Genomic DNA, 25,885 nt, shown 5'->3' on the forward strand with positions numbered 1-25,885 from the left:
CTTTGTTTTAAAATCTATTTTGTCCAATGTAGGTATTGCTACGCCAGCTTTTTTCATTTTAATTTTCATGAAATATGTTTTTCCTTCCTTTTATTTTCAGTCTAAGCGTGCCTTTCTATCTGAGATGGCTCTCTTGTAGACAACATATGTATGGGTCTTGTTTTTTTATTCATTCAGCTACCCTATGTCTTTTGATTGGAGCATTTAATCCACTTACATTTAAAGTGATTATTGATAGGTACATAATTATTGCCATTTTATTATTCATATTTTTTATCTTTGTTTGTTTTCCCCCTACTTCTTATTAAAGAAGCTCCTTTAACATTTCTTGCAATACTGGCTTGGTGGTAATGAATTCTTTTCATTTATTTTTTTATTTTTTTTATTTTTGTCTGGGAAGCTCTTTATCTCTTCTTCAATTTTAAATGATATCCTTGCTGGGTAGAGTAATCTTGGTTTTAGATCCTTGCTTTTCATGACTTTGAATATTTCGTGCCACTCCCTACTAGCCTACAAAGTTTCCTTTGAGAAAACAGCTGATGGAACTATCAGCTGTTTTTGTTGTTGTTGTTGTTATTGTTTTTGGTTTTTACCCCCCCTTGAAGGTAACCAGTTGTCTTTTTCTTGCTACTTTTAGGCTTTTCTCTTTGCTTTAACCTTTGCCATTTAATTATGATGTGCCTTGGTGTGGGCTTCTTTGAATTCATCTTGTTTGGGACTCTCTGTATTTCCTGGCTTTCTATGTCTATTTCCTTTGTCAAGTTAGGGAAGTTTTCAGTCATTGTTTCTTCAAATAGGTTCTCAATCCCTTGTTTCCTCTCTTCTTCTTCTGGGGCTCCTATGATGTAAATGTTGTTACACTTGGTGTCCCAGAGATGCCTGAAACGATCTTCAGGGGGGGTTCTCTTTTTATTCTTTTTTTGTTTTTGTTGTTCCAATTGGGTGTTTTCTGCTACCTTGTATTCCAAATTGCTGATTTAATCCTCTGCTTCATCTAATCTGATGTTGATTCCTTCTAGTGCAGCAGTTCTCAACCTGTTGGTCGCGACCCCTTTGGGGTCTAACAACCCTTTCACAGGGGTCGCCTAAGACCATCAGAAAACAAAAAGCTATTTACATTACGATTCATAACAGTAGCAAAATTACAGTTATAGAGTAGCAACGAAAATAATTTTATGGTTGGGGGTCACCACAACATGAGGAACTGTATTAAGGGGTCACAGCATTAGGAAGGTTGAGAACCACTGTTCTAGTGTATTCTTCATTTTAGTTATCATATTCTTTATATCTGACTGGTTCTTTTTTATGGTTTCTGTGTCCTTTATGCTTACTATCTCTTTGTTGAAGTTCTCACTAAGTCCCTCAAGCATTCTTATAACAGTGTTTTGAACTCTGTCTAACCAGTGTTTGCACTCTGTTACTACCATTCTAATCTCTGTTACCCTGAGTTTGGCATTTTTCATTTTTTAGATTCCACATGTAACTGAGATCATGCAATATTTGTCTTTCTGTTCTTGGTTTATTTCACTTAGCATAATGCATTTCAGCTTCATCCATGTTGTCAAAATGGCAAATTTCCTTCTTTTGTAAGGCCTAATAATATTCCAGTGTGTGTGTGTGTGTGTGTGTGTGTGTGTGTGTGTGTGTGTGATAATAGCCATTCCTGACAGGTGTGAGGTGATGTTTCATTGTGGTTTTGAATTCCCTGATTATTAGTGATGTTGAGCATCTTTTCATATACGTTTAGCCATTTGCATTTCTTCTTTGCAAAAATGTCTATTCAGGTCTTGCCCATTTTTTACATTGGATTATTTCTTTTTTTTTATTTTATTTTATATTTTGCTATTGAGTTTTAAAAATTCCTCATATTTTTTGGATATTAACCCCTTATCAGATATAGGCTTTAGAAACATTCTCTCCTATTCTGTAGATTGCCTTTTTCTTTTGTTAATTGTTTTACATGACTTTTTAGTTTGATGTGGTCCCATTTGTTTTTTTGTCTGGGAAGCTCTTTATCTCTCCTTCAATTTTAAATGACATCCTTGCTGGGTAGAGTGGTCTTGGTTTTAGAGCCTTGCTTTTCATGCCTTTGATGTTAATTGATGTAGTCCCATTTGTTTATTTTTGCTTTTTTTGCCTGTGCTTTTGGTGTCAAATACAAAAATAATTGCTAAGACCATCTAAGGATCTTTCCTTTGTCTTCTTCAGGGAGTTTTATACTTTCAGGTCTTCTATTTAAGTCTTTACTCCGTTTAGACATTGATTTTTGTGCATGTTATGAGTCTAATTTTGTTCTTTTGCATATAGATATTCAATTTTACCAACACCATTTATTGAAGAGACTATTCTTTACCATTTTGTATTCTTGGTGTCTTTGTCAAAAATAGGTAACCATAAAAGTGTGGGTTCATTCTGGGCTCCCTATTCTTTTCCACTCATCTATGTGTCTTTTTTATGCCAGTACCATACTGTTTTGATCACTATAACTTGGTAATTTCATTTGAAATCTGGAAGTTTGATGCCTCCAGTTTTGTTCTTCTTGCTCAAGCTTGCTTTAGCTCTTTGGGGTCTTTTGGGGTTCCATATGAATTTGGGGGTTCTTTTATTTCTGTGAAAAATGCCTTTGGAATTTTGAATGGGTTGCATTGAATTTATAGATTGCTTTGGGTAATTTGGACATTTTAACTATTAATTCTTCCAATCCATGAACACAAAATATCTTTGTATTTATTTGTGTCTTCTTCAATTTCTTTCATCAGTGTTTTGTAGGTTTCAGTGTACAGCTCTTTTATCTCCCTGTTTAAATTTATTTCTGAGCATTTTGTTCTTTTTGATACTATTATGACATTGTTTTCTTAATTTCCTTTTCAGATAGTCATGTATTGATTTTATATCCTGCAACTTTACTGAATTCATTTATTTCGACCGTTTTTTTGGTGGAGACCTTATGATTTTCTGTATATAAGATCATGTCATCTGCAAACAGAACCAATTTTACTTCTTCCTTTCCAATTTAGATGCCTTTTATTTCTTTTTCTTGCCTAATTGATCTGGCGAGGACTTCCAGTATTATGTCGAATAAAAGTGCCTGATTGATCTGGCTAGGACTTCCAGTATTATGTCGAATAAAAGTGTTCCTGATCTGAGAAGAAAAGCCACCAGATTTTCACTATTAAGTATGATATTAGTTGTGAGCTTGTCAAATATGGCCTTTATTATTTTAAAGTACATTCTTCTATACCTAATTTGTTGAGAGTTTTTACATGAAAGGATGTTGAATTTTGTCAAATGCCTTTTCTCCATCTATTGAGATGATCAAAAGATTTTTATCCTTCTATTAATATGGGATATCACATTTATTGATTTGCCTATGTTGAACCATTCTTCCTTCCTTTAATAAAGTTTTATTTTTTTAAAGAATGCAATGACCATTTCCACCAATGCCTTAACTTTAAAGGGCTTTCATTTTGGATACTTGAAAGGCAAATTTGATTTATGGGTAAAATGTATATACTTATGAGAGATCGATAAATCCATAGCTTTTTGAGAATCCATGGGTATATTTTATAAAGTATTTAATACTGCCTTTTCTGAAACCAATTTTAGTCTTTATCTTAAAACCTTTAGAGTTTATAAAATATTTCATACACACTTTTAAAAATTCAATTTTATCCCTTTATAATAAGACATTACTGCTAACAAACACAGTAGTCATTAATTTCTTCTCTTTGGTTGTTGGGGTATAGTCTAGTAAGAATTTAATTCAACCTTTCATTTATTTTTATCAAGCAAATGCTATAACATCAGTGGGAGAATTTTGGAATGCACTTTGGAATCAGTTGGCTCCCAACTAAAGATCATGTAAAATTACACTGATTTTGTTTCTTGATTACAGAAGCAAGACATAGCCATTGTAGAATATTTTGGAATACATTAAATATATTTAAAAAGAAGAGAAAGTCATCCAAAATTTAAGCACATTAACAATAATCACTATTAACATTTTAATGTATTTCCTTAATTTCTTCTTATATACATTTTATATATCTATTAACAGGAACATTTTTGCATTCATATAGCATATATAAAATCTTATATATAGGTATTATATTGTATGTACAGTTTACATTTTTTAACTTAAGAATCAATAATAAATACTTCCAAATATCCATTAACTATTGTTCAATATCTTTTTTATTACTGCATAATATTTCCTTTTATGGACACTATAATTCATTCAACCATTCCTTAATTGGTAGACATTTAGGTTGTTCCAAATTCTTTTAATATTATGAATTCCATCAAGCATAAAACTGATACAATTGAGGTACTACTGAGAGAGAAAAATACAAACATAAACTGATAAACTGAAGCACTACTGAAAGAGGTGAACATCACGGTGATGTGCCAAGTAGACGAGACAGTAAGATCCAACGCAGAGAAACTCCTTAGTGGAAAAACAAGAAGTAAAGGTGAAACTGGTCCCTAGCTGTAGAAACAGAAAGAAAGATGGATATGAAAACTGTTGTGTTAGAACCTTGACAGGACTTGGCAAATAATGGACACTTGTGAGGTATGAGTCAAGAAACACTTCAAAGTTTAATTTGTGTGATGAGGAAAACTAATGCCATAAACAGAAAGTATAAGATTTGGAGGAGGGGCTTGTTTGACGGTAACTTTTAGCATGTTAAGTGTGAGCCGTTGCCTTGGTAACGATGGTCAGCTCAGCAGAATTGAAGCGTTGATGGACTCTCAGGGCTAGAGATGAAAGCGTAAGTCATAAATGAAGAGAGAACTTACTGGCGAACCCATGTGAATAATTGATACATTGGAGGGCAGCTCAGCACAGGTGGAGGAAAATAGTTGAAGTTTTTAGGAATGGCCCATATTTTTATGAAAAGAAAAGCAGTAAGAACCAGTAAGAGAAGAGAGGGGAAGGGAGAGGAAGAATGAATGAGAACTTGGGTAATAGAGTTGTTGAGATCCCAGGAAGGAAGAGAATATCAAGAATAAATTGCTTAATGCTAAGAACCTAAGAACCACAGGCATCTATGCTGAAGACAAGCTACTGAGAGGTTAATTCTAACCTTAAAATTTTCTACCCCCACTGGTGATATGATTCTAAGTCAACCTTAAAGGCACTTGGGAGTAAGTGGGTTGTAACTATGATTTTGAAACTTCGGTGGTAAAAGGAAGGAAAAAATGGGGATATGCATCTGAGTCAGCCTGAGAAGGCGGGGAGTTAGGTAGTGGGGGTGTGTGTGCCTTCATTATGCGGTGCTGCTGCAGCACCTCTGTTCTCCTTCACAGAATGTCTCCTTCCACCAAGTCCTGCCCTTCACCATAAAGCTGCCTAAGAAATAGAAAAGAGTGAATTCATATAAGGCAGCTCACCTTGTTGTCCTGTTTGAAAAAGAGAAACAAAGAAATCTTTTACCTTTTAGAGCTTTCAAAGGGATAATTTATTCAAGGGGGAAAAAAATCTTTTTTTCAGGCAACCACTGAGGAAACTGCACCAAACAGTCAAGAAGATGAGAATGATGGTGAAAAACCAGAAAAAGGGAATACAGAACTTGCCTCATCAGGTTTGTTTCCTAACAGACTCGTTTTAAGGTAAATCATGACATAATGGAAATAGAGTCAAGAATTTCTGCTACTGAGCCATAGAAAGGGAGTCAGGCTCTATAACAGGTGTGGTTGGACTGCCATCTAGAGGCTTCTCGGGGAATTTTTTTTTAAGTGAATATCTTTTGGGGTTGTTATTTACATATTAATTCCAGGAAGATAAAATGCTGTTATAGAATGAGAGCATCACATTTATTCTCGTGGAAATTTTGACCATACGATTTATATTGCTGTAAAAACAGGAGCCCATGATTTTTTGCCACCTGTTTTGTTTTGTTGGGTTTTGGTTTTTTTTGAAAGTGTATCTCCATTATCATAGAGCAGATTATATTTCCCCAAATAAATAATGCTAAAAACTGAGGGCCATATTTTAACACAGCAACAGCAATAGATAAGATAAAAATGTATCATAAAAATAGACACTGAAATGATAAGCTGGTGAATCGTTTGAAAGAATAAAGTAATGCCACAAATATGGACAGTGAGCATGAATAGAGACCCCCGTGTTCCCTAAAGTAATGTTTCCTAATACTTTTAACATAGTTCTTCTTTTGATAAGCGTAAAAACCTCTCACCCTCTTTTCATACCAAATTATTTTTAAATGGCATTTTAAAAGAAATTAAATTTCCTTACTTACTAAAAATTTTAGCATATGCCTTTTCAAACTAGATTGTACCTCTCATTTTGATATGCCCATTCAAGTGGTGACTTTTTCACCCACTCTAGAGTATACCTAATTGTTCTTTATGTATCAGAAAACACTTTCATTTTTCATTTTCATTTCATTATACATTGAATACAAAAGACTTGTATTCATCTTTTGTTATCGGTATATATTGAGTATTGTAATTTTAATACAGTTTTTTTCCTTTCTTAAAATGTGTATACATTTTTTGGCACCCTCTGTATATACCACACAATCCTTAATACATTCCAATTATGAAAATGTGATGTGAAAAAGGAGCATTGACATACACAAGGAAGACTCAGGCTGCCACTCACGTCATTTGGATGGAAATTATCTGTAGATGTTCTCTCTTCCAAACCACCTACATAATATTTCTTGTCAGCATTTTGTTTCATGTAGTGTTATTCACATGTAAACTCTGATTCTTATTAAGAACTTAAGTTTTTATAGTGGGGTTTTTTTGGTGTGTTTTATGTTGCTTGATTTCTTTTATAATATCATGAAAAGCCTACAGAATTCTGACATCTTATGCTCATTTATACTTCCCATCACACAGTAATCCAACTTCTTATAGCCCAGGGCAGGATATGGACTCAGTGTACTCATGGCCTTGCAGGTTAGATGGGTGCTTATATAGTTGTCTTCTTCTAATTTGTGTTTCTGAATAGAAAACTTCATTTCAGAGCCACAGCATTTTACAACAACTGTGACTCGATCCAGCCCGACCGTGGCCTTTGTGGAGTTTTCCTCCAGCCCCCAGCCGAAGAGCGACGTGCCAGAAGAAAAAGACCATAATAAACCGGAAAATGAAATGAGTGGAAAAGTGGAGTTGGTGCTGTCACAAAAGGTGAAGTACATGGTGGATTAAAGCAGCTAAATCCAAAATTATGGCTTCGCATTGCAGTCGGCCACATTGCTATGGCAGTTGTTCATAATGACTTATTTTCTTTCCTACTCTTTTTTCCTTGCTTTAATCTGTACATGTTTATAAGTAAAAATATACTACATATAATTTACATACAAAAAGATATACATATTAGTCCGTTTAGGCTATTATAACAGAATACTATTGTCGCTGTAGGCAGAAAGCGTAGCGCCGAGGCGGGAGAGGGGGACGAAGGGAAGGAGAAACTGCAGGAAAACAAAGGAGGGAGGAGATGAGATCAGTCTTAAGAAAAAGTACAGCAGCCAGACTGGCCAGAACTAGATTTCAGTGGCCGTGAGCAGGTTCTGGATGCCATCTTGTCTCTCAAGGTGAACTTTAGCTAATTATCAGGGTTTATAATATTATTAGCATTGAGGTTACTGTGAAAATCCCCACTCCCTTTGCGGCCATGACAGTTCCAACAGAGCCAAATAAGGACAAAAATCCCTCCTCCTGATGGGGAGGAGTGGTCAGCAAGGACCTGCCTAGAAACACCTATAACACCACCCCTAAATCTTGAATATTTTGTGTCCTCATTTTAGAAATAATAAATTCCTAAGCCTTTTTATTCTTTCGGGCGGTTGCTCTTTTCCAGGCCTGCTTGCTCTCTCTTCTTGAGAGTGCACTGTCCTCCTTTTAATAATAAATCTGCTGCTTGCTTGGCTTATTCGGTGCATCCTTGAATTCTTTCCTATGACAAACACCAAGAACCCATTTTCTGGCGACACCATAGACTGGATGGCTTATAAACAATAGATTTTTATTTCTTAGTTCTGGAGAATGAGAAGTCCAAGAGCAAGACACTAGCAGATTTGGTGTCTGGCGAGGACCCTCTTCCTGATTCACAGATGGCTGTCTACTTGGTGGAAGGGACGAGGGAGCTCTCTGGGATCTCTTTTATAAGGGCACTAATCCCATTCATGAGGGCTCTGCCCTCATAAACTAATCACCCACCAAAGGACCCATTTCTTAATACGATCACCTTCTGGATTTGGATTTCAACATAGGAATTTGGGGGGAACACAAACATTCAGTCTATAGCTATATATTCTTTAAATTTATATTTATAGTGATATATATAAATATCTATCAAGTAATACATGTAAATATATAAAAATGATATATAAATAGAAAACAGAAATAGAAAAAGTTACTGAAACCTACTTATTAGTAACAATTGGTATATATTAATATACATTATTTAAATTTATTTTAAATAATTTTTAATTATGAAGAATTATATACATTTAAAAGAAAAATGTAGGGATGACTGGTTAGCTCAGTTGGTTAAGAGTGTCATGCTGATAACACCAAGGCTGCCGGTTTGATCCCCACATGAGCCACTGTGAGCTGCACCCACCCTGAAAGAGTCAACTATGCCATTATAGCATGAAAGCAATGTGTAACCAATGACTATGGCTGTTCCCCAATAAAATTCTAAAAAAGAAAAATGTAATATAAATATAAGTTATAAAGCTTTGCAGTTACATTTTAGTTTGCTGTGCATAAGCTTGCTTATTTGCAGCTTACTACAGACTCTCTTTCTAATATTTAGCTATTTTATAGCAGCAATAATTCTGAGGCCTCTGGATTTGAATAACAAAGAAATTAGAACATTATTATTCTGATATAATGGGTTTTAAATTCGTGTTTTTATTAAATTTATTTCTTGTTTGGAGTCTTACCTCCTTCATATTAATTTGGTTTGTTTTCAGGCATGAGTTCAAAAGTCTTCATCTTTTATACCAGTTGTTCTCAACCTTGGCTACCCTTTAGAATTAAAAATAATACCAAGCACACAAGTTCAAATAAATGAGAATTTCTGGAGACAGGGCCCACGCATCTGTATTTTTAAAAGCTCCCCAGGTGATTCTAATGGGCCACCAGGATAGAGAATCACTGACTTTCATATTGGCATACTATATGTGATAATATTTCAACTTTAAAAACTAACCCTAAATTTGTGTTTGACTTTAGAATGAAAAATTTACCACTTCTACTTCTGGTTCATCCATAATTTAGTTAACCAATATTGACTGTATACCTACTATGTGTCAGGCACTGTACTAGACACTGGATATTCAACAGTAAACAGACACGGCCCCTGGCCTTAAGGAGCTGAGAGTGCTGTGTCCTTGGTAGAGCCTCAGAAATGCCTATTGCCTTGATGCCTTTGGGAAATTTCAGACTCTATAGCCATTTCCCATTTTTATACATAGAGAATTAAAGAATGGTTTGGAGATCTGAAAGGAATTAGACTGTAGGAAAAACGTTGGGAGCAGGTAGGATTTCCTGTCTTTACAAGTTTTGCCTTATCCACATTACATTCATAACCATTATTATTCTTCCAAATTGACTTTTTGTTTCACTTAAATCCAAACAAAAGGAAAAGTCTATTTCATTGCCAGAATTTTTTTTAATCAAACAAAATTAATATTATAACTAAAAGGTATTCATCTGCATACCTCATCTATGCAACCTCACCTGTGATCCATCTTTGGACCGCCAGTGTCACATCTACCCTACTATGGAAAAAATTGTTTTCAGGAATTCTTTTTTGGGGGGAGGAGCAGGAGCCAGGTATCGAACCACTGTTGCTCAGAGCTCACACTCTTGAGTGAGCTCTTAACCAACTGAGCCACTCAGTTGGCCCTAGGAATCCTTAGCTGTGTGTGTGTGTGTGTGTGTGTGTGTGTGCGCGCGCGCGCGTGCGCGTGTGTGCATGTGTGCGTTCCTGCCTTGAATCCTTTGACCATCTAGTAAACATTATCTCAGAATAATGTTCTTTTTAAAGCATAAAATATACAAGATTACCAAGCTTCCCTTGGTATCAAGTGGTACAAAGTGCATACACTACCTCAATTCTGTTCCGTGGACTCCAGGTTAAGAATTCTACTAGTTGAGGGGCCAGCCGAGTGGCGCATTGGTTGGGAGCTGGCTTGGGGCACCAGAGGGCCCCGGTTCAGATCCCACATGTGAGGGCCCATGGCACTGCCCTCTGCAGCTAAGATGCTGAACAACAGCTCAACCTGGATTCCCCCAATTCCGCAATAAAAATCTTTTAAGAAAAAAAAAAAAAACCTTTAAAAAAAAAAAGGAATTCTACTAATTGATTAGTAAATGAAATAGGTCTTTGAACCCAGTGCTTTTCTCACACCATGTGAATTTTTCCTCTTTCTCCTTTTGCTGTTGTACTATTAGCTCTTAGAGAAAGGGGATTACAGTGGTTGCAACAGCTTTTCTGACTTCACTTGAGAGTGGTACCTTTATAAAACAAAGTGCCCATGTACACAGACTGACCTTTTTACATAGTGGTCATTTTGAGCATTTCTGCTATTAACTGTTTAATTTACAACTGGGCATTATCCAAAACATGTTTTTATCAGACTCAACTATGGAAGAAATGAGGTTAAAATATGAGGGTTGTCAACTTTGGTAAGTCTAGGCCTTAAGCTTTTGCTGCATGTTTAACACTGAAGTTCACTTGGACATCTGGTTGACCTCTGCAATGCAGAATAAAGTGAATAACAGTATTTTCTTCAGGATTCCATTAGGGTTGAATGTGGTATTCATACGAAAAAATAAAATCCTACTGAAAAATTCTAGACATTAAATCATCCTGAGGACCAAATCACAGATGAGCTTATGATGAAACAAACTGCACTATAGCTTCACTTGCCTTATTGGCGGCTGGGAACACAACCACCAGGCAGAGTGAATCAGAGGAAGTCCTGCAAGCAGCTGATACAGCCATGCTCCTCATTTAGATCTTTGCTCGAAGTCTACTGACTTCCATTTTAGACACTAGTTTGGTAATCTGGTTGTTCAGCAATCAGTTGATTAGAAGCAACAAATCAGAAAGAGGGTGCTTCTAGCAAAGGCCTTTCAGATTGAGGAGAAACAAAATAAAATTAAATAGCAACAACAAGAAAATTCTATTTATACAAAGCAAGCCTAAGAATTTTTGAAGCCTGTAATTTTAGACCTATTTACCATGACGACAAGTAATCCAACACGCCTCAAAAATCCCCTAAGGGAATCATTGCTATAGTATTGTTTAATAATGGCTATTTAGAATAATGCTTCTTTGACAATAGGCAAAGTATATTGTCTTTAACGTGCTTTGCATAAATTTGTTGGGAGGGTTGTATAGTGTCTCAAGAATAATGTCCATTAAAAGGAAATATTACTTTAGTATTTAGCACTTACATAGTAAGATTTTTTTTAAATCTCATGTAGAATATCTCACATTCTGACATTATAAATTCAGGAAAAGAATATGTGATTGAGCAATAAGAAAATGAGACAGAGTGATGTATAATCAATCCCAAAGATGGATTATTATTGTTTGGGTTTGGGGAAAAGTGATCATCAAATTTTTATGCTGTCTTTTGGTTTCTCAGAAAAATTGACCTCTATATTAATGTAGAAAAGCATGAAGGGGTCTTGGAGAAGGGGCCAAAATTTCCATTTAAAAGTTAAAAGTTTGGGCTTATTAACTTATGTAACAGCCATGGATTCTTTAATTTTATTTCGCCTGTGCATTTATTAATGGACAATAATTGTCATGTTTGTCTTTTGCTCATGATCCAGGTGGTAAAGCCAAAATCTCCAGAACCAGAAGCAACCCTGACATTTCCATTTCTGGACAAAATGCCTGAAACCAACCAGTCACATTTGCCAAATCTCAATTCTCAAGGTAAAGAGACAGAAATGTTTTATTTTAGTTTTACAGGTTCTGCTGGGCACATCTATAGCAAAATAGTCTTTATTTTAAAGGAAAATTACTTCCTTTCATGTTGATGTTCCTTTAGCCATGGTGTTTGCCACAATCCATGATGGCTGAATTAATAATTTCAGAATGGAAACCCGGGGCTACATTCTTTATTTAGCATAGCCAGGAACTGCAGCTGCCAAGACCATTTTGTCAGCCAGGCACTATAGGCACAATAAAACCTATACAAGTGTTTGATACCTTAAAATAATTTTATTGGTTCCAAAATGTTTTTAAAAATCAATAACTTTAATAAAAATTTTTAGTCCTAATATTATGTCAACTTCATTAATTGTTAATTATCTAGTCTTTATAAAATATCCATTTAATTTGACAATGATTTTGGAAGAAAGATTTTCATACTCTATAATAATTCCTGGGTATGCACAATGATTACTGAGAAATCATTCATGATCATAAATTAAACGTGTTACTCATGACCAAAAATGTTAATCTTTTTAATGTATATATATAATATATATATATGTATGTTTTTTTATGTGTATATGATATATTTTAATATGTTTGGTAAATTTTATATATTTGATATAATGTGGGGAGGGGTAGCCTCTAAAAATATGGGAGAATAGGGCCTATGAAGGTCTTTAAAATGGCACTGACCACTGCAAACTCCCCAAGACCTTTTAGGCCATGTATAGGTTGTGAATTTACCCCTTTACTCTTTACGAACCCAACTTGAATCCCTTTATCCCAGTGAGAAGGCAGGTGCCCTCAACTACAAGAAAGGAGCCTTGGAGATGTGAACAATGGGGGGATGGGTCTTGAGAATTCCAGGATCCATAGGGACCACTGTTTCTTCAAAACACATAGACGAAACCAACAAGTGTTGGCCAGGATGTGGGAAAAAAGGAACGCTCATGCACTGTTGGTGGGATTGCAAATTGGTGCAGCTACTATAGAAATCAGTATGGAGGTTCCTCAAAAACTTAAAAACAGAACTACCTTATGACCCAGCAATTCCACTTCTGGGTATTTATCCAAAGAAGTCCAAGACACTAACTCGAAAAGGTACATGCACCCGTATGTTCATTGCAGAATTATTTACAGTACCCAGGATATGGAAGCAACCTAAATGTCCATCAGTAGACAACTGGATAAAGAAGAGGTGGTACATATATACAATGAAATATTATTCAGCCATAAAAAAAAAGAATGAAATCTTACCATTTGCAACAACATGAGGGTATAAAGCTGCATGAAATAAGTCAGATAGAGAAAGACTAATACCATATGATTTCATTTATATGTAGAACCTAAAAAAACAAAATTCACGAACAAACAAAACAGAAACAGACATATAGATACAGAGGAGAAACTGATATCAGGCTGCCAAATGGGAGGAGGGAAGGAGGACTGGGTGAGAAAGGTGAAGGGATTAAGAAGTATAAATTGGCAGTCATGGGATGTAAAGTACAGGATAGGGAATATAGTCAATAATATTGTAATAAATATGTATGGTGCCAGGTGGGTACTAGACTTAATAGGGAGATCATTTTGTATGTTACATAAATGTCTAACCACTCCGCCATACACCTGAATCTAATATAATATTGAATGCCAACTGTCATTTAAAAAAATAAAAATAAAAAAACACATAGACCACTGGGCTTTACTAGTGCAGTTCTCTTTCTAGATGTGAAAACAGCTGAAGTTCAGGAAAGAACCGTAAGATCTCTTGTTTTTCTTTTTGAATGTGCTTTCCACAGTACATTTATAGATTTATCAATCCAAACAAAGAAAGAGGATGGGCCAGGATGATAGTGGCTGGGGATTTATTTTTACTTTTCTTTTCAAGGATGGGCAGCTTTTTAGGGTAGAACCTGAGGTGGCTTGCGGCTGGGAGATATGTCAGGCTCTCTGTATAGAACAGGAAGTACGTGGGAAGGAATTAATTGGTTCATACACTGATGACCACTAGTTTCTTAATGTGGAAACAAGTTCAATATTGTCTTTAAAACATTTGTTTTAAATTTGACAGTTCTGAAGGGTATTGACAAAAATAAAGCCTCATACCTGGGCCAGCAATTGGCCATATTTAGACAGATTTTAATTCTGACCTACCGTATTTGCCGGCGTATAAGACGACTGGGCGTATAAGACGACCCCCTAACATTTCCACTCAAAATACAGAGTTTGTTATATACTCGCCGTATAAGACTACCCCCTCTTCCGCACACCTTCCACACACCAAATAAAAGGTAAAACAATATCAGATTTGATTTCAACATTTATATTTATATTCAAATGCTTATGACATGCAGGAAAACTGTCACAAGGCTGTATGTAATCAAACATATACATAAATCGCGATTCGCGATTTTGCGCTATCATACTGGGTGTATGGTCGGCTGTGTGCGATTTTGCGAGTGTGGTAAAATTGCATAACAGCAAAATCGCATAACAGCCGAGCATACACCCAGCAGCGCTGCTGATGCCTGAACGGTATGTGGAGTGAAGTGGGCGGGCATCGGGAGGCCACTATGGCACGGGGCAACCACTATGGGCAGTCTATCTGAAGTGTACCTGGCGTATAAGACGACCCCCCACTTGGAGGCATATTTTTCAGGGCCAAAAAATCGTCTTATACGCCGGCAAATACGGTATTTCTAGGACTTTGTAATTGTACAGATAAATAACATGGAGAAGAAATAGCTATTTTAAGCCATGTTAATTAGCTTTGTTATCTTATACATTTTTACATTACATTACCTGTTGTAAGGCATTTTGATTGTAAAATGTGCTGTTCAATAAGGGACTTAATGTTTTATCTAAGATGAACTGTTAAAAAATAAAATTTCTTAGCACTGCAGCTTTTCAAAAATTATTCTTCAGGATAGGATTATATTTGTCGTACACCTGTTCTACACTCTCTTCTGGTTCACGGACGCTGCAATTACAGCTGCAGGCTGTGGAGACAGAACACCTGGGTTCGAATTCTTAACTCATCTACAAAAGTTCTTACCTGTGCTGCCTTACCCACCAAATTCTCCCTAATCTCTAATCATCACCTGTAAACTGGAAATAATAATAGTACCAATTTCATAAGGGTATTAAAAGAATTAAGTGAAGTAAACCACTAAGAGTTTAGCTCAATACCTGGCTCCAAATAAGTATTAATAGTATAATCTAATAGTTGCAGAAGAGTAGCAGTGGGAGAAGTATAGAGCAAGATGCCAGGCAGAAATAAACTATTCTTACATTCTTCCCTTAACACCAGGGTGTTTATATTGTGGAGATAGGGCTTTAAGCAGTAATTTTCAAACAAGAGTATGTGTCAGGATAGCCTGAAGGGCGTGTTAAAACACAGGTGGTTTGCCCCACCCCTGCAGTGTCTCACTGAGTAGGTCTGGGCTGGAACCACAGTATTTGCATTACTAACAAGTTCCCAGAGGGGTGCTGATGCTGTAGACCCAGGGACCACACTGGGAGAGCCACTGGCTTCAAGTATGTGTTTAAATCGTGCACCGAAGACATCACCGATAAATATAAAAATAGCAGTAAAACTTGTTTGGTGTGTATAAATCCCTATCTTTCAAGAAGCAAAAGGCCTCTAATAAATGTAACCTGAAAAGACATGAATTGTCTTTAATTGTGGGAGGACAAGGACAGTGTAGAGCTTTGCCCAAATTTAAAGTCTGCACATTTAAGTGACGAGTGTGAGGTCGCACATCAAGTCCAAAGAAGCTGTAGGGTTAGGATCGGGAACCCCCCCAGACGGTGCTATTTCTCCCATTTCCATAAAGTGACCTGTTGACAGACGGACCTAACAGGCCACTGAAGAGATACTGGTGGGCCCTAAAATGTCCCACAGACTTCTCTTAAATGCACACGCATGCATCGTCTTTAAATACTCTGAAAACATTCACAAAATACATTTAAAGATGACAAATTTACTTTTCTCAACTGTCTCCCAGCGGTAGAAAGATATCTCAAATTGGCATTTCAGAAAAATATGTGCACATTTTAAAAACTGATGTCTTCATTTGCATGGAGAATGATGACAGATGAGCAGAGCACGAGTTTAAGGATGCAAATGAGCTTCTGTCTGCTTGATGCCATCGCATTACAGACAGACATATGCGCATCCCTTGTCGCACATATATATAACTTCTGCCACAGACTTGCATACATAACCATTATAAAGTATATAAGGTAATAATTGAACTCATCTCTTCTGTCTTTTATACTTTTCTAGTGTTCTCCAAAAGCAATGTAAACTGTGCATGTTGCTTTTTCATAGCATATCATCCTATTATTTTGAGGTTCAACATTTTAGCAATATCACCATTATATGTGAGCCTATAAAATATCACCTAGCACCAAAGAAGACAGACAATAGCATAAACTGTCTCATTTCTATTGACTTTTGTCTGTGTCTTCAGGTTTTGTATGTGTTTTATTGAAATATGTTGTACTTTAGATTCTCTCACTCTCAATTCTTATGTAGCTAAACCTGGACTTGAACTTGGGAGCATTGGTTCTATTCAATTCTCACTCCCGTTTTCATGATTTTCTGTTTGTTCTATTCTGCCATCTGATCTAGAGTCACCTGGCACTGCCAGCGTTCCGCTGAGAGTTCAGAACTCTTGGCGACGTTCCCAGTTTTTCTCCCAGTCAGGTAAAATGCATACTGGATAGCTGTACTTCTTTTGTGCAAAAATCCATGTTGTGGGCAACCAATAATATCTGGTATTTTTCTTCATTTCTGATTTCAGAAAAAAAATGCTTGTTTCTGGCACACAGTTAGCAAAGAGCTAGTTCTTCGATATCAGTACCACTTATACTAAAATTGGAAGGAAATTCACAGAATTTTACTTTGATTTTGAAAATCCAAAGAAATAATAATATTCGTCTTTCTTTATTGTCCTCTTTTTTCTTTTTAAAATAAAAATTAGAAGCATTTACCAGGAACTGGTAATGGTTCTCTTGTTAACTGTGCCACTTTCTTTACTTCCTGGATATCTGGCCTCTCTCTGTATGATACTTCTCCAAGTCAGACAGTGAGGGACCTGACCTGTCAATCAAGCCAGACTACAAGGTGCATTAAAAACCAGCACTAATAGGAATAAATTTTGCTTCCTATAGTCTAGTACCTGTTGCTAATTGATGTGATCAATCATGTTACACTGGTCATAACCTCTTTTGGTGATGGGTACAAACTGCTTCAGGGGTCTGCTTTATTATGATTTTCTAATGCTCTGGCTTACAAAAAAAAAGTGGTTTGAAGCTGACATAGGAACCACACTCCCCTGAGAGGATCAAAGAGAAATACAATAAGAAGCCACTCACATTGTCATCTTTTCTTTCTTTCTTTCTGTACAGTGGATTCTCCAAGCAGTGAAAAGTCACCTGTAACCACACCTGTAAGTAACTCATGTTAAGGAAAAAGATCATGCATTTAGTGTGATTTTAATTTATAAGGTATTTGATTTCCTTAAAGGTATTTATAAGGTATTTTGATTCAACCAAAAATGGCCTCCAAACAATTGATTGTAAAAGAATAATTGAAAGTCGTGTATAGTGCTGTCAGGTAAGTTATAAAGAAAAACATGGGTTATCATTGTATGGGGTTGTGATCATGCCTGAAAACAAAATGGTGAGTCAGGAAAGTAAAACCTAAAAGAAGCAATTAAACTGAATGTGACAATAAGAATTAGTATTAAAAAAATGCACCTTCTGTAGGCATTCAAACTCGTTTTTTTAAATGAGGACAGTACTTAACCGTCGTGTACTTTTGGCCATAGGGCCCAGCCTGGACTCTCTTTCTGGGAGACCTAAGCTGTCTTTGTTATACTCCATGTCACAATTAGCATCTTACATAATAGCATCTGTACATTTAGTTTTCAATGTTTTATTTCAATGAAATAAAGCATTTGCTAATTAAAATGCCAAGATGCAACACTGGAAAGTCCTTGCTGCTGAATTTTATCTGAACAGTCTCTGCAGACCTGACTCCTCTATAAACTGGGTGTTTCCAGTGCTGGGCCTGCCACCCTTCTTTGCCCTCTGAAATTCCCACTGGACTTGTAGACTTCCTGTGTGGCACATTCAACTGTAGCATTTCCCTGAGCCCCCTAGGCGCAGCCACATAATCACTGGTACACCTTTGATTCCAGATTTACTAACCATATGACCCTGAAGGTATTATGTGACATCTCTGAACCTTGTCTTCCTTGGCTATACAATGAGATGAGAATGCCTTCCTTTCAGGATGTTGTGAGCCTTAATTGAAATAATTATTCGGAAGCCTCTAGCACAGTGCCTGATACGTGAAAGAACCCTCCCCGGTGGCTAATCCAAGAGACCAACCATAGCCAATCCCAATTCTTCTCTCTAAGGAAATTGTCTCCTTTGGGAATTCCTAAGTGCCTGTGCAGAATGGAGTACGGACCCATCATGTCACATAGCCCTCACTGTCTTCCAGAATTAGCAACCATCTGTGGAGGCTGCTTCAGCCAACACTGGGAATCTTGAGTTTCCTGGAAGCTGGATGGGAACCTCCAGAAGGAACACAAAGCGGGCATTCGTGGCACAGATCTAAAGAGTAGAGCCTAACCTATTGATTTCCATTTTAAACTACGTGGGAACAACAATGTCATGTAACCCCTGGGAAGGAGTGGAGAGGAAGGGTACCCTAAAAAGATACATTCTTATTTCTGGTTTATGGAAAATAGAACAAGAAAGAGACAAATTACTGACCTATGTAAGTGAATTCTCTGAAAATACCCACCCAAATATGACACTCTTTCAGTGATAAATAGCCCTTCATAAAATAGAATAGTAAAAGAAATTTTAAAAATAAGGGAAGATTGAAGAGGATGTAAGCATCTGATTATGCTGACCTCAATAGACTCAGGCCATTTTTGGTCAGACTTGGAATGCCTTAAGCCATAGGATCAGGGTCTGTGAAGGGGAGAGAAGGAAATGCATTACCCAGCAATGAAGTCCATTCATTTATTCAGCAAACATTTACTGAAAGCCTAAAAGGGCAAGGTCTTGGGATACACACATAGGGGGATAAAGGGCTCTCTGTGCTCTTGAAGAACCCCTAAGCCAAAGAAAGATGCAGATCTGTACACAGATAAATTATAGAACAAAGTGAGCAGAATGCTCTCCATTCCAACTTTCTTCAGCACCTTTTATATCTCTTTTATAATACTCTTTTAGGATAGTTATCCCACTGTCTTCTGGTGATCATTTATATACTGGCACCCCCACACCCCATAACTCCATGCCCTCATCCCACAGCACACGCTCAGTTAGTTGTAAACTCCACAAGGCCGGGGTTCTCAGCCCACTGGTATATCCACCTGGCCCATATAAAGTGCCCAGCAAATAATAGCCAAAGAGCACAATCACTGACTACCCTTTTCCTCTTGTTTTTAACGCTAGTATCTTCCTCTTTACTTTCCACTGAAAAATGCTCACTTTTTTTTTCCTCTCTTGCTTTTTAACAAATAGTCTCTATTTTCTTCTGAGCTGAGTCCTCCTATCCTACACCTCCTCCTATCTGCTTACTCCTTACTTGACTTATTCTCACAATTACTACCTAGTGAAATCTGAAAATTAAATCATTCCTAATTGTTGCTCTTATTTTCCTACTAGTGGACTTTCCTCATTGCGTTTCCTATGGCCTTATTCACATAACCACACCGTTTTTCCTCAAAAGACAAAGAAGGGCCATGCTCCTGAGAGAGGTTCTGAACATTTCAGCTGCTTGCAAGTCTTCAGAAAATGTTGGATGGAGCCAACATCCAACATTATTCATCCAATAGAATTTCCCACCTTCAGTTCACACTTGGATGACATTTTCTTTTGATTATATGCAATTAAATAGTTTTCCGCTTGCATAACTTGTCCCAAGAGTGGCATATGGGAAGTACATTTCCTCACCTTATTTGCTCCCCTTTCTTTGACTTTTTGTGGGCATCGTGGCCATCCCAACCATTTTCAATAACCACAGAAAGAGTACCAATTGAGGCCCACATTTCATATGTCTAAATATATTAAAGTTATAAATATTTATAAAGTTTTAAATCAAGCAATGTCCATGGCCTCACCTTCGTTCTTAGCCTGGAGACGCTGCCCTGGGCCAGCCTCAGGGGTCATGCACCTAGGTGGTAGCACAGGTCTGTGGGGGAGCAGGGCAGAAGGTGGGCAGAAGGTGGGTATCTTGGGGAGTAACTGGACCCATCTAAACCTGGAAGTGGACTGGCCCTTCCCTGTTCCCCAGGCAGCCAGGGTAGGTAGATTCTGCCCGCTCCCAAACCCGCCACAAGCTCCCCCCTTCTCCCTCTTGACTCGCTTTTTCTCTCAAGACTCCCAGGCAGTTCCAAGTATCTCCCAAAACTACCCCATCAGAGGGAAGGGAGGAAGCACAATAATGGGGGAACCTGGTTTGCCTTGACACCTTTTCTAGGTGATGGGGAGGCCAGATTTAAACATAGCAAATCGCCCTCTCCTTTAATGGTTTCCCAAGGACCGGCTATAATTTTTCTTCCCTTCTCCAACCCCCTAACCCTCTCAATCTCATAATCTGTAACCTGGGTGCCCATTTTGGTTCATGCATCCTTCTCCCATTATTCCTGTTCTCTCACTTGGTTCCCAAACTCACAAAGAAAACAACAACAACAACAAAAAAAAACCTTTCTTAAAAGAAAAAAAAAGCCTTTGGGTTTGAATGTTATGCGAGTCCCAGAGCAAGGACTCCCTGTTGTCTGGATCTCAGGTGATACTGGTGGTCACTGGTGAGTTAAATAAGCCACTTTGGAGAAAGCTGGCGTGGAAAAGCAATAGCAATACAAAAGATTACCTAGTTCTATAGTGCAATAAACATCACTTCTTACAAAATGCAGTTCTGCTGAAATAAGCATTCCCATTTGCTTGGATCCAGGATCAATATGCAGAATGAGTATCTAACGCTCCAGAGCGTGAATACATTTAAGAAATCACTTCTAAAAGAAATGAAGCAAAAGCCTTCCCATGCCAGGGGTTAATTACTTCGTGTTTTCATTAGCTCCAAAAAGGTTCATAGAATCATATCAGCCTCTTGGAAGTCAACCAAAGAGGGACTAAGATTAAAAAGTGGTTTCTGCCAACAGAGAGAACCTTCAGATATGTGAAGGCTCCTGCTTCTACATGTCCGGGTTCCAGGTCATAGGCTAACATGACCCTTGCCCTCGTCTGGCCTTGAGGACAGGGCTCAATTCTGATCACGCTTTTATTTTCTAAGCAGTTTAAGTTCTGGGCTTGGGACCCAGAAGAGGAGCGCCGGCGGCAAGAAAAATGGCAACAGGAGCAGGAACGTTTGCTCCAGGTAGGACTTGGTTGGCTGCTTATTTTTTTTCCTTTTAGATGATGCCCTCCCAATTTCTGTTGTATTACATAGATTTTTAGCACAGGAAACGCCTGGAATTGGATTCTTCCCAGAAGTTAGTGAGTCTAAGTTAGTTCATTTTGTGTCTGTGCAACACAATGCCCTGTGTCTAATTCCTCTTACCAGAAGTTACATAGATGAACAGAAGAAAAAGGCATTTCACTTAAAAAAAAAAAACCCTCCAAGTATTGATCAAATATTGATTAAGGACCAACCCAACCATTCACCACCTCCTTAGTTGCCAATCACATTCCAGCCCAAGTTGCACTGGGAATGAATTATCAAAAAGCTTTCTGATAGCATATGTGTGAAATAAAATTCAGCCTGAACCTTTTCCTTAAGTAGAAACGTTTGCTCCATCTTTGAGTAAAAGCTGCTAATTTTCAATTCTAGAAAAATTCTGGGAGTAAACTTATCATGTTCCTTCTTGTTTCATGCTAGTTTTGTGAGTAACAGGGCTTCAGAAAGTAACCTAATAACCTTAGGTACTAATATATGCCGGGTACTTGGGAAGTGCCAGTTTAATTCTCATAAAATCCTTCAAAGTGTGTCTTATTAGCCCCAGTTTGCACTTGAAGAAACTAAGGCTCAGAAAAGTCAAATTAAATGCCCAAGATGACACAGCTAATAAGGATTGAGCCTGGTTTCAAATCCATGTCTGGGTGACTTTAAAACTCATGTCTTTTCCACTGTACCCCCAATACTACTAATTTTACCCCAAAAATCATAAATGAAACAAATTAAATCTCATTAATTTTTATGGCTTTCTGCTGCTGTGTAGACAGCAATGCTTAATACAAATTTATTTTACTTTTTAAAAAATCTTTTTGTTCTAATCCTTTTGCCTGAATTCCCATGGGCAGGGAACAGGGGTCAGTTTAGATAGATAACCATTTGTAGTGTGGCTTTAGGTCTGACAGTTAAGTTTGACACTTTTCAAACTTGCATAGAGGTAAGCCTTCAATATCAAAATGTTAATAAGAACCAGATTCAGCAAAGTCCCAGAGCTGCTGGGACTTTTAGGTCCATTGGGAGATCCCAGCCCAGCCCTGGACATCTGCTCTTCTCTTGGAAATCAGATGCCCATTTCCCAGATAAACGGTGAACAGCCAAGAGTCAGAAATTCCACAAAGTAAAGACGACAGGCATGTGTGCTTCCCATGGTGCAACTCTCTTTTACACCCAGAAATGTGGCATGGTTACAGGTGCAGGCATATGTATTGTTCCTGTCCCACTGCATTGTCACCCAGTGTGGTAGCACAGTGGGCTTTAGGGCAAGGTATTGGTGGGGAACAGAGGGTGGGGTTTGGGGGCAGTCCAGACTTTTTACTCCCTGCAAGGTATTTGTTGGGAAGAAAGGGTGGTGGGTTGGGGTGGGGGGAGCACAGACGTACATCTTTCACTCCCTGTATTACCATTACTAATGCATCCTGTCAGTGAGGGGAGCTCATGATGTGAGCCCTTGGAACCAATAAACCTAAAAAGCTTTGCTTGTTTTTCAGCTTTTGTGAAGTTTTGAGGTCTGTTTTCTCTATTCTGAAAAGCCCGTGAAGTCCCTCTCTAAAATTTTACAATATTCGGTTTTGATAACAAAATTCTTACCTGGAATTGAAAGCCTGCCATGGGCTGACCAACCATGGTTTTGCCAGAGCATTAATAAAAACACCAGGCTCCAGACAATCCCAATAAAGCCCTTTGCTCCTAAGATACTGCCAGAACAGGTAATACCTAGAGGAATTCTCAGTGCCTTCCCCAGACAGATAGAAGCACAGACTTGTTTTAGCCACAGAGAGAGAACTGGCAATAATCAGCCTAAATTATTTGACTGTGTGTGGTACACTTCAGTGATTCCTTTGTCTCTGTCATGTCAGGGATGCCATTCCCAAGGCATCTAGGGGTGTCAGTTCCCATTTTAGGCGTTACTTTTCATCTCTATTTATTCATTTCTCCTAGTCAGCTGTCAGGGACTCTAGTCACATTTTTAAAGCCATTCTTACTCAAAGTATTTTATTTTTTCCCCCATAAGTGGTGACTAGTATCATATTGTTTCTGAAAACAATAATGGCAGTTCTGATATTGAAGTCTTCTAATGGGCTGTTTAAAAGCTACTCTTAATTCAGAAGTTACTTAAAGCTAGGAAGATTCCATTTTGGGAGAATGGCTACAAGCAAAGAGTAATTCAGCTACTCATCTAATTATCATCTTGTCCACTTTGGACCTTTCTGCAAGGTTTTTCACCTTGTATTAAATTCTCCCAGCAGCCATGTAGTTCTAGTAGTGGAATGGCAAAACTCATCTCCGAAGGACCCAGTAAAAATGAACTATGTTTTAGCCTACCTCCTAGGACAAAGCCAAGTTAAGGAAGATTTTAGAATCTTTCAATCTTTTCATCTCTTTCCATAAACAAGTGTCTACTCATATATTTGAAGAGCAATTCTATAAAACACCAACAGCAGAAAATACCGTTTTCCGTTGGATTTTTAGGTTCCTAACTTGTTTGAGTACCACAAAATAATGTTCCCCTTGTGTTGCATGAATGGATCAAATTCAGAATGTTGCAAGAAGAAATCTGACAACATATTGCCCCTGGTGGCTTGGAGGTGGGGAAGAGTCCCAGTGATGCCTGCAGGGGTTTGTTCATAACAACTTATGGAAATTTCATAACAGGAGAGATACCAGAAGGAGCAGGACAAGCTGAAAGAAGAGTGGGAAAAGGCCCAAAAGGAGGTGGAAGAAGAAGAACGCAGATACTATGAGGAGGTAGGAAAATCCCAAGAAGGAACTTGACCTTGTAGACCTAATTCCTCAGTCTAGCAGCACTTTTTGTGTCTGTGGTATGTGTATGCATATGGCTGTGTCTGATGCTCTGACTCAGCACAGCCCATAAACCTCTTTAAAAGAGTCATATCCTATAGGCTCTAAAAGACCACAATTTCCCCAAATTTAGTTTGTGATAAGCGTGTGTTGAGTCATGATCAAGGGAGACAATATAATTGTATCTGTTCTCTAGTCAGAGTCAGATTCTTGATTTATTCTAGAGAAATGAAATGAAAGTATCTATTTTTTGTGTGTCTATCTAAAGCAAGTATGCTTGGTAGTAGTGAATTAATTTTATGAGGATAACTTTGATATCAAAGCCAAATGAATCCTGACCACGGCATTCACTATATGGTACTAAAGAGATTTGGAGGGGAGGAGAATTTGGTTTTGCTTGTTTCATTTTTCTTAGATGAACAAACCAGACCACATTAGAAAATTTGAAGGGAGCTACATTTTATGTATAGTATCTAAAATTTAAGATTAATATTGTTGTGAATTTTATCTTCAACTATAATTTTTGTGCATATTCTGATCCCTAATAGCATTCCTAATTAGACTTCTTAAATCACATTAAAGAATTAATTTGCAAAGACTTATTTTTTTCTATTAAATTAAATGCTAATTTGTAAATCATTGCCCATAGAGAGTGTTATCTGATTTATGTGTATTCTTATAAAATAAGACCTTTTTTTTAATTCCCTGCTTGTTTACATATAATCCTGATGTTGTTTTCCTAAAGTTCCTTAATAAAATTTTTCTCTTGACAAATAATGATTTTTTTTTTTTGCTTTCATTAATTGCTGTCCCTCCTCTTAGGAGCGCAAAATAATTGAAGACACTGTGGTTCCATTTACTATTTCTTCAAGTTCTGCAGACCAGCTATCTACATCCTCCTCTGTGACTGAAGGCAGTGGAACAGTGGTGAGACCATAGATAAAAAGCGATTTATGAAGTAAACCTAAATAGAAGTACAAAGCCACGAGGCCAAGTTTTCCACCAGTTTAAATCCAGGACTGGCTATTTCCCTAAAATCATGTCAGCTACTGCATGGCTATTGGACGCCACGGTATCGTCACTGCCATGGCCAAACCCTAGAGGCATTTCCCAAGGAGCAGTAAAATCATTTCTGAGGCCATATCTGCCCCCACAGGCTGGCAACCAGTCTCTCTGTGCTGGCTGGCAAGGTCCGGATTAGTGAGCCATGTGTTGGAATGTGCTTCTTAGTGTCCATCATTCATTCACTCAATAGATATGTATTTCTCTATGCCATCCCATGCATCCCTGTGCACTGGATGATAACACCGTGATGCCAACAATAGGCTTCCCACCAGCCTCCATAAAAGTTGCTTCTAACCCATACTTAAAATTCCACATGAAATTTACATGTGTCTTCAAGGTCTGGAGAGAGCCCAGAAAGCCTGCTCTACCTCCATATCTGCCAAATAAGGTCACAGAGATAGTGGACAGAAGTCATACCAAGACCTGGATAGTCTATAATCGGCATTTAAAAAAAAAATAACTAGGGCCGGCCAAGTGGCGCAATGATTAAGAACTGGCTTGGGGTGCCAGAGGGCCCCGGTTCGGATCCCACATATGAGGGCCAGTGACACTGCCCTCCACAGCTAAGATGCTGAACAACAGCTCGACCTGGAGCT

The 25,885-nt window shown here is 37.7% G+C and overlaps 1 protein-coding gene across 23 annotated transcripts in view; it reads left to right on the forward strand.

Annotated features, from left to right (window-relative positions):
- LIMCH1 (LIM and calponin homology domains 1) overlaps positions 1 to 25,885 on the forward strand; it is a 377,436-nt gene that overhangs the window by 334,122 nt on the left and 17,429 nt on the right. For 14 of the 23 annotated variants that reach the window (XM_019640787.1, XM_019640789.1, XM_019640793.1 and 11 more), the window contains 7 exons: positions 5,495 to 5,585; positions 6,998 to 7,161; positions 11,833 to 11,938; positions 17,357 to 17,397; positions 21,270 to 21,350; positions 24,078 to 24,170; positions 25,047 to 25,151. In XM_019640787.1, the coding sequence (XP_019496332.1) occupies positions 5,495 to 5,585; positions 6,998 to 7,161; positions 11,833 to 11,938; positions 17,357 to 17,397; positions 21,270 to 21,350; positions 24,078 to 24,170; positions 25,047 to 25,151 (681 nt within the window). Of the gene's footprint in view, positions 1 to 5,494; positions 5,586 to 6,982; positions 7,162 to 11,832; positions 11,939 to 16,577; positions 16,653 to 17,356; positions 17,398 to 21,266; positions 21,351 to 24,077; positions 24,171 to 25,046; positions 25,152 to 25,885 lie in introns of all 23 variants that reach the window. The other 9 variants (XM_019640788.1, XM_019640792.1, XM_019640798.1 and 6 more) reach the window with 5 other exon arrangements.

The sequence above is a fragment of the Hipposideros armiger genome, unplaced genomic scaffold, assembly GCF_001890085.2.
Source record: "Hipposideros armiger isolate ML-2016 unplaced genomic scaffold, ASM189008v1 scaffold_53, whole genome shotgun sequence".
NCBI classification, from domain to species: Eukaryota; Metazoa; Chordata; class Mammalia; order Chiroptera; family Hipposideridae; genus Hipposideros; species Hipposideros armiger.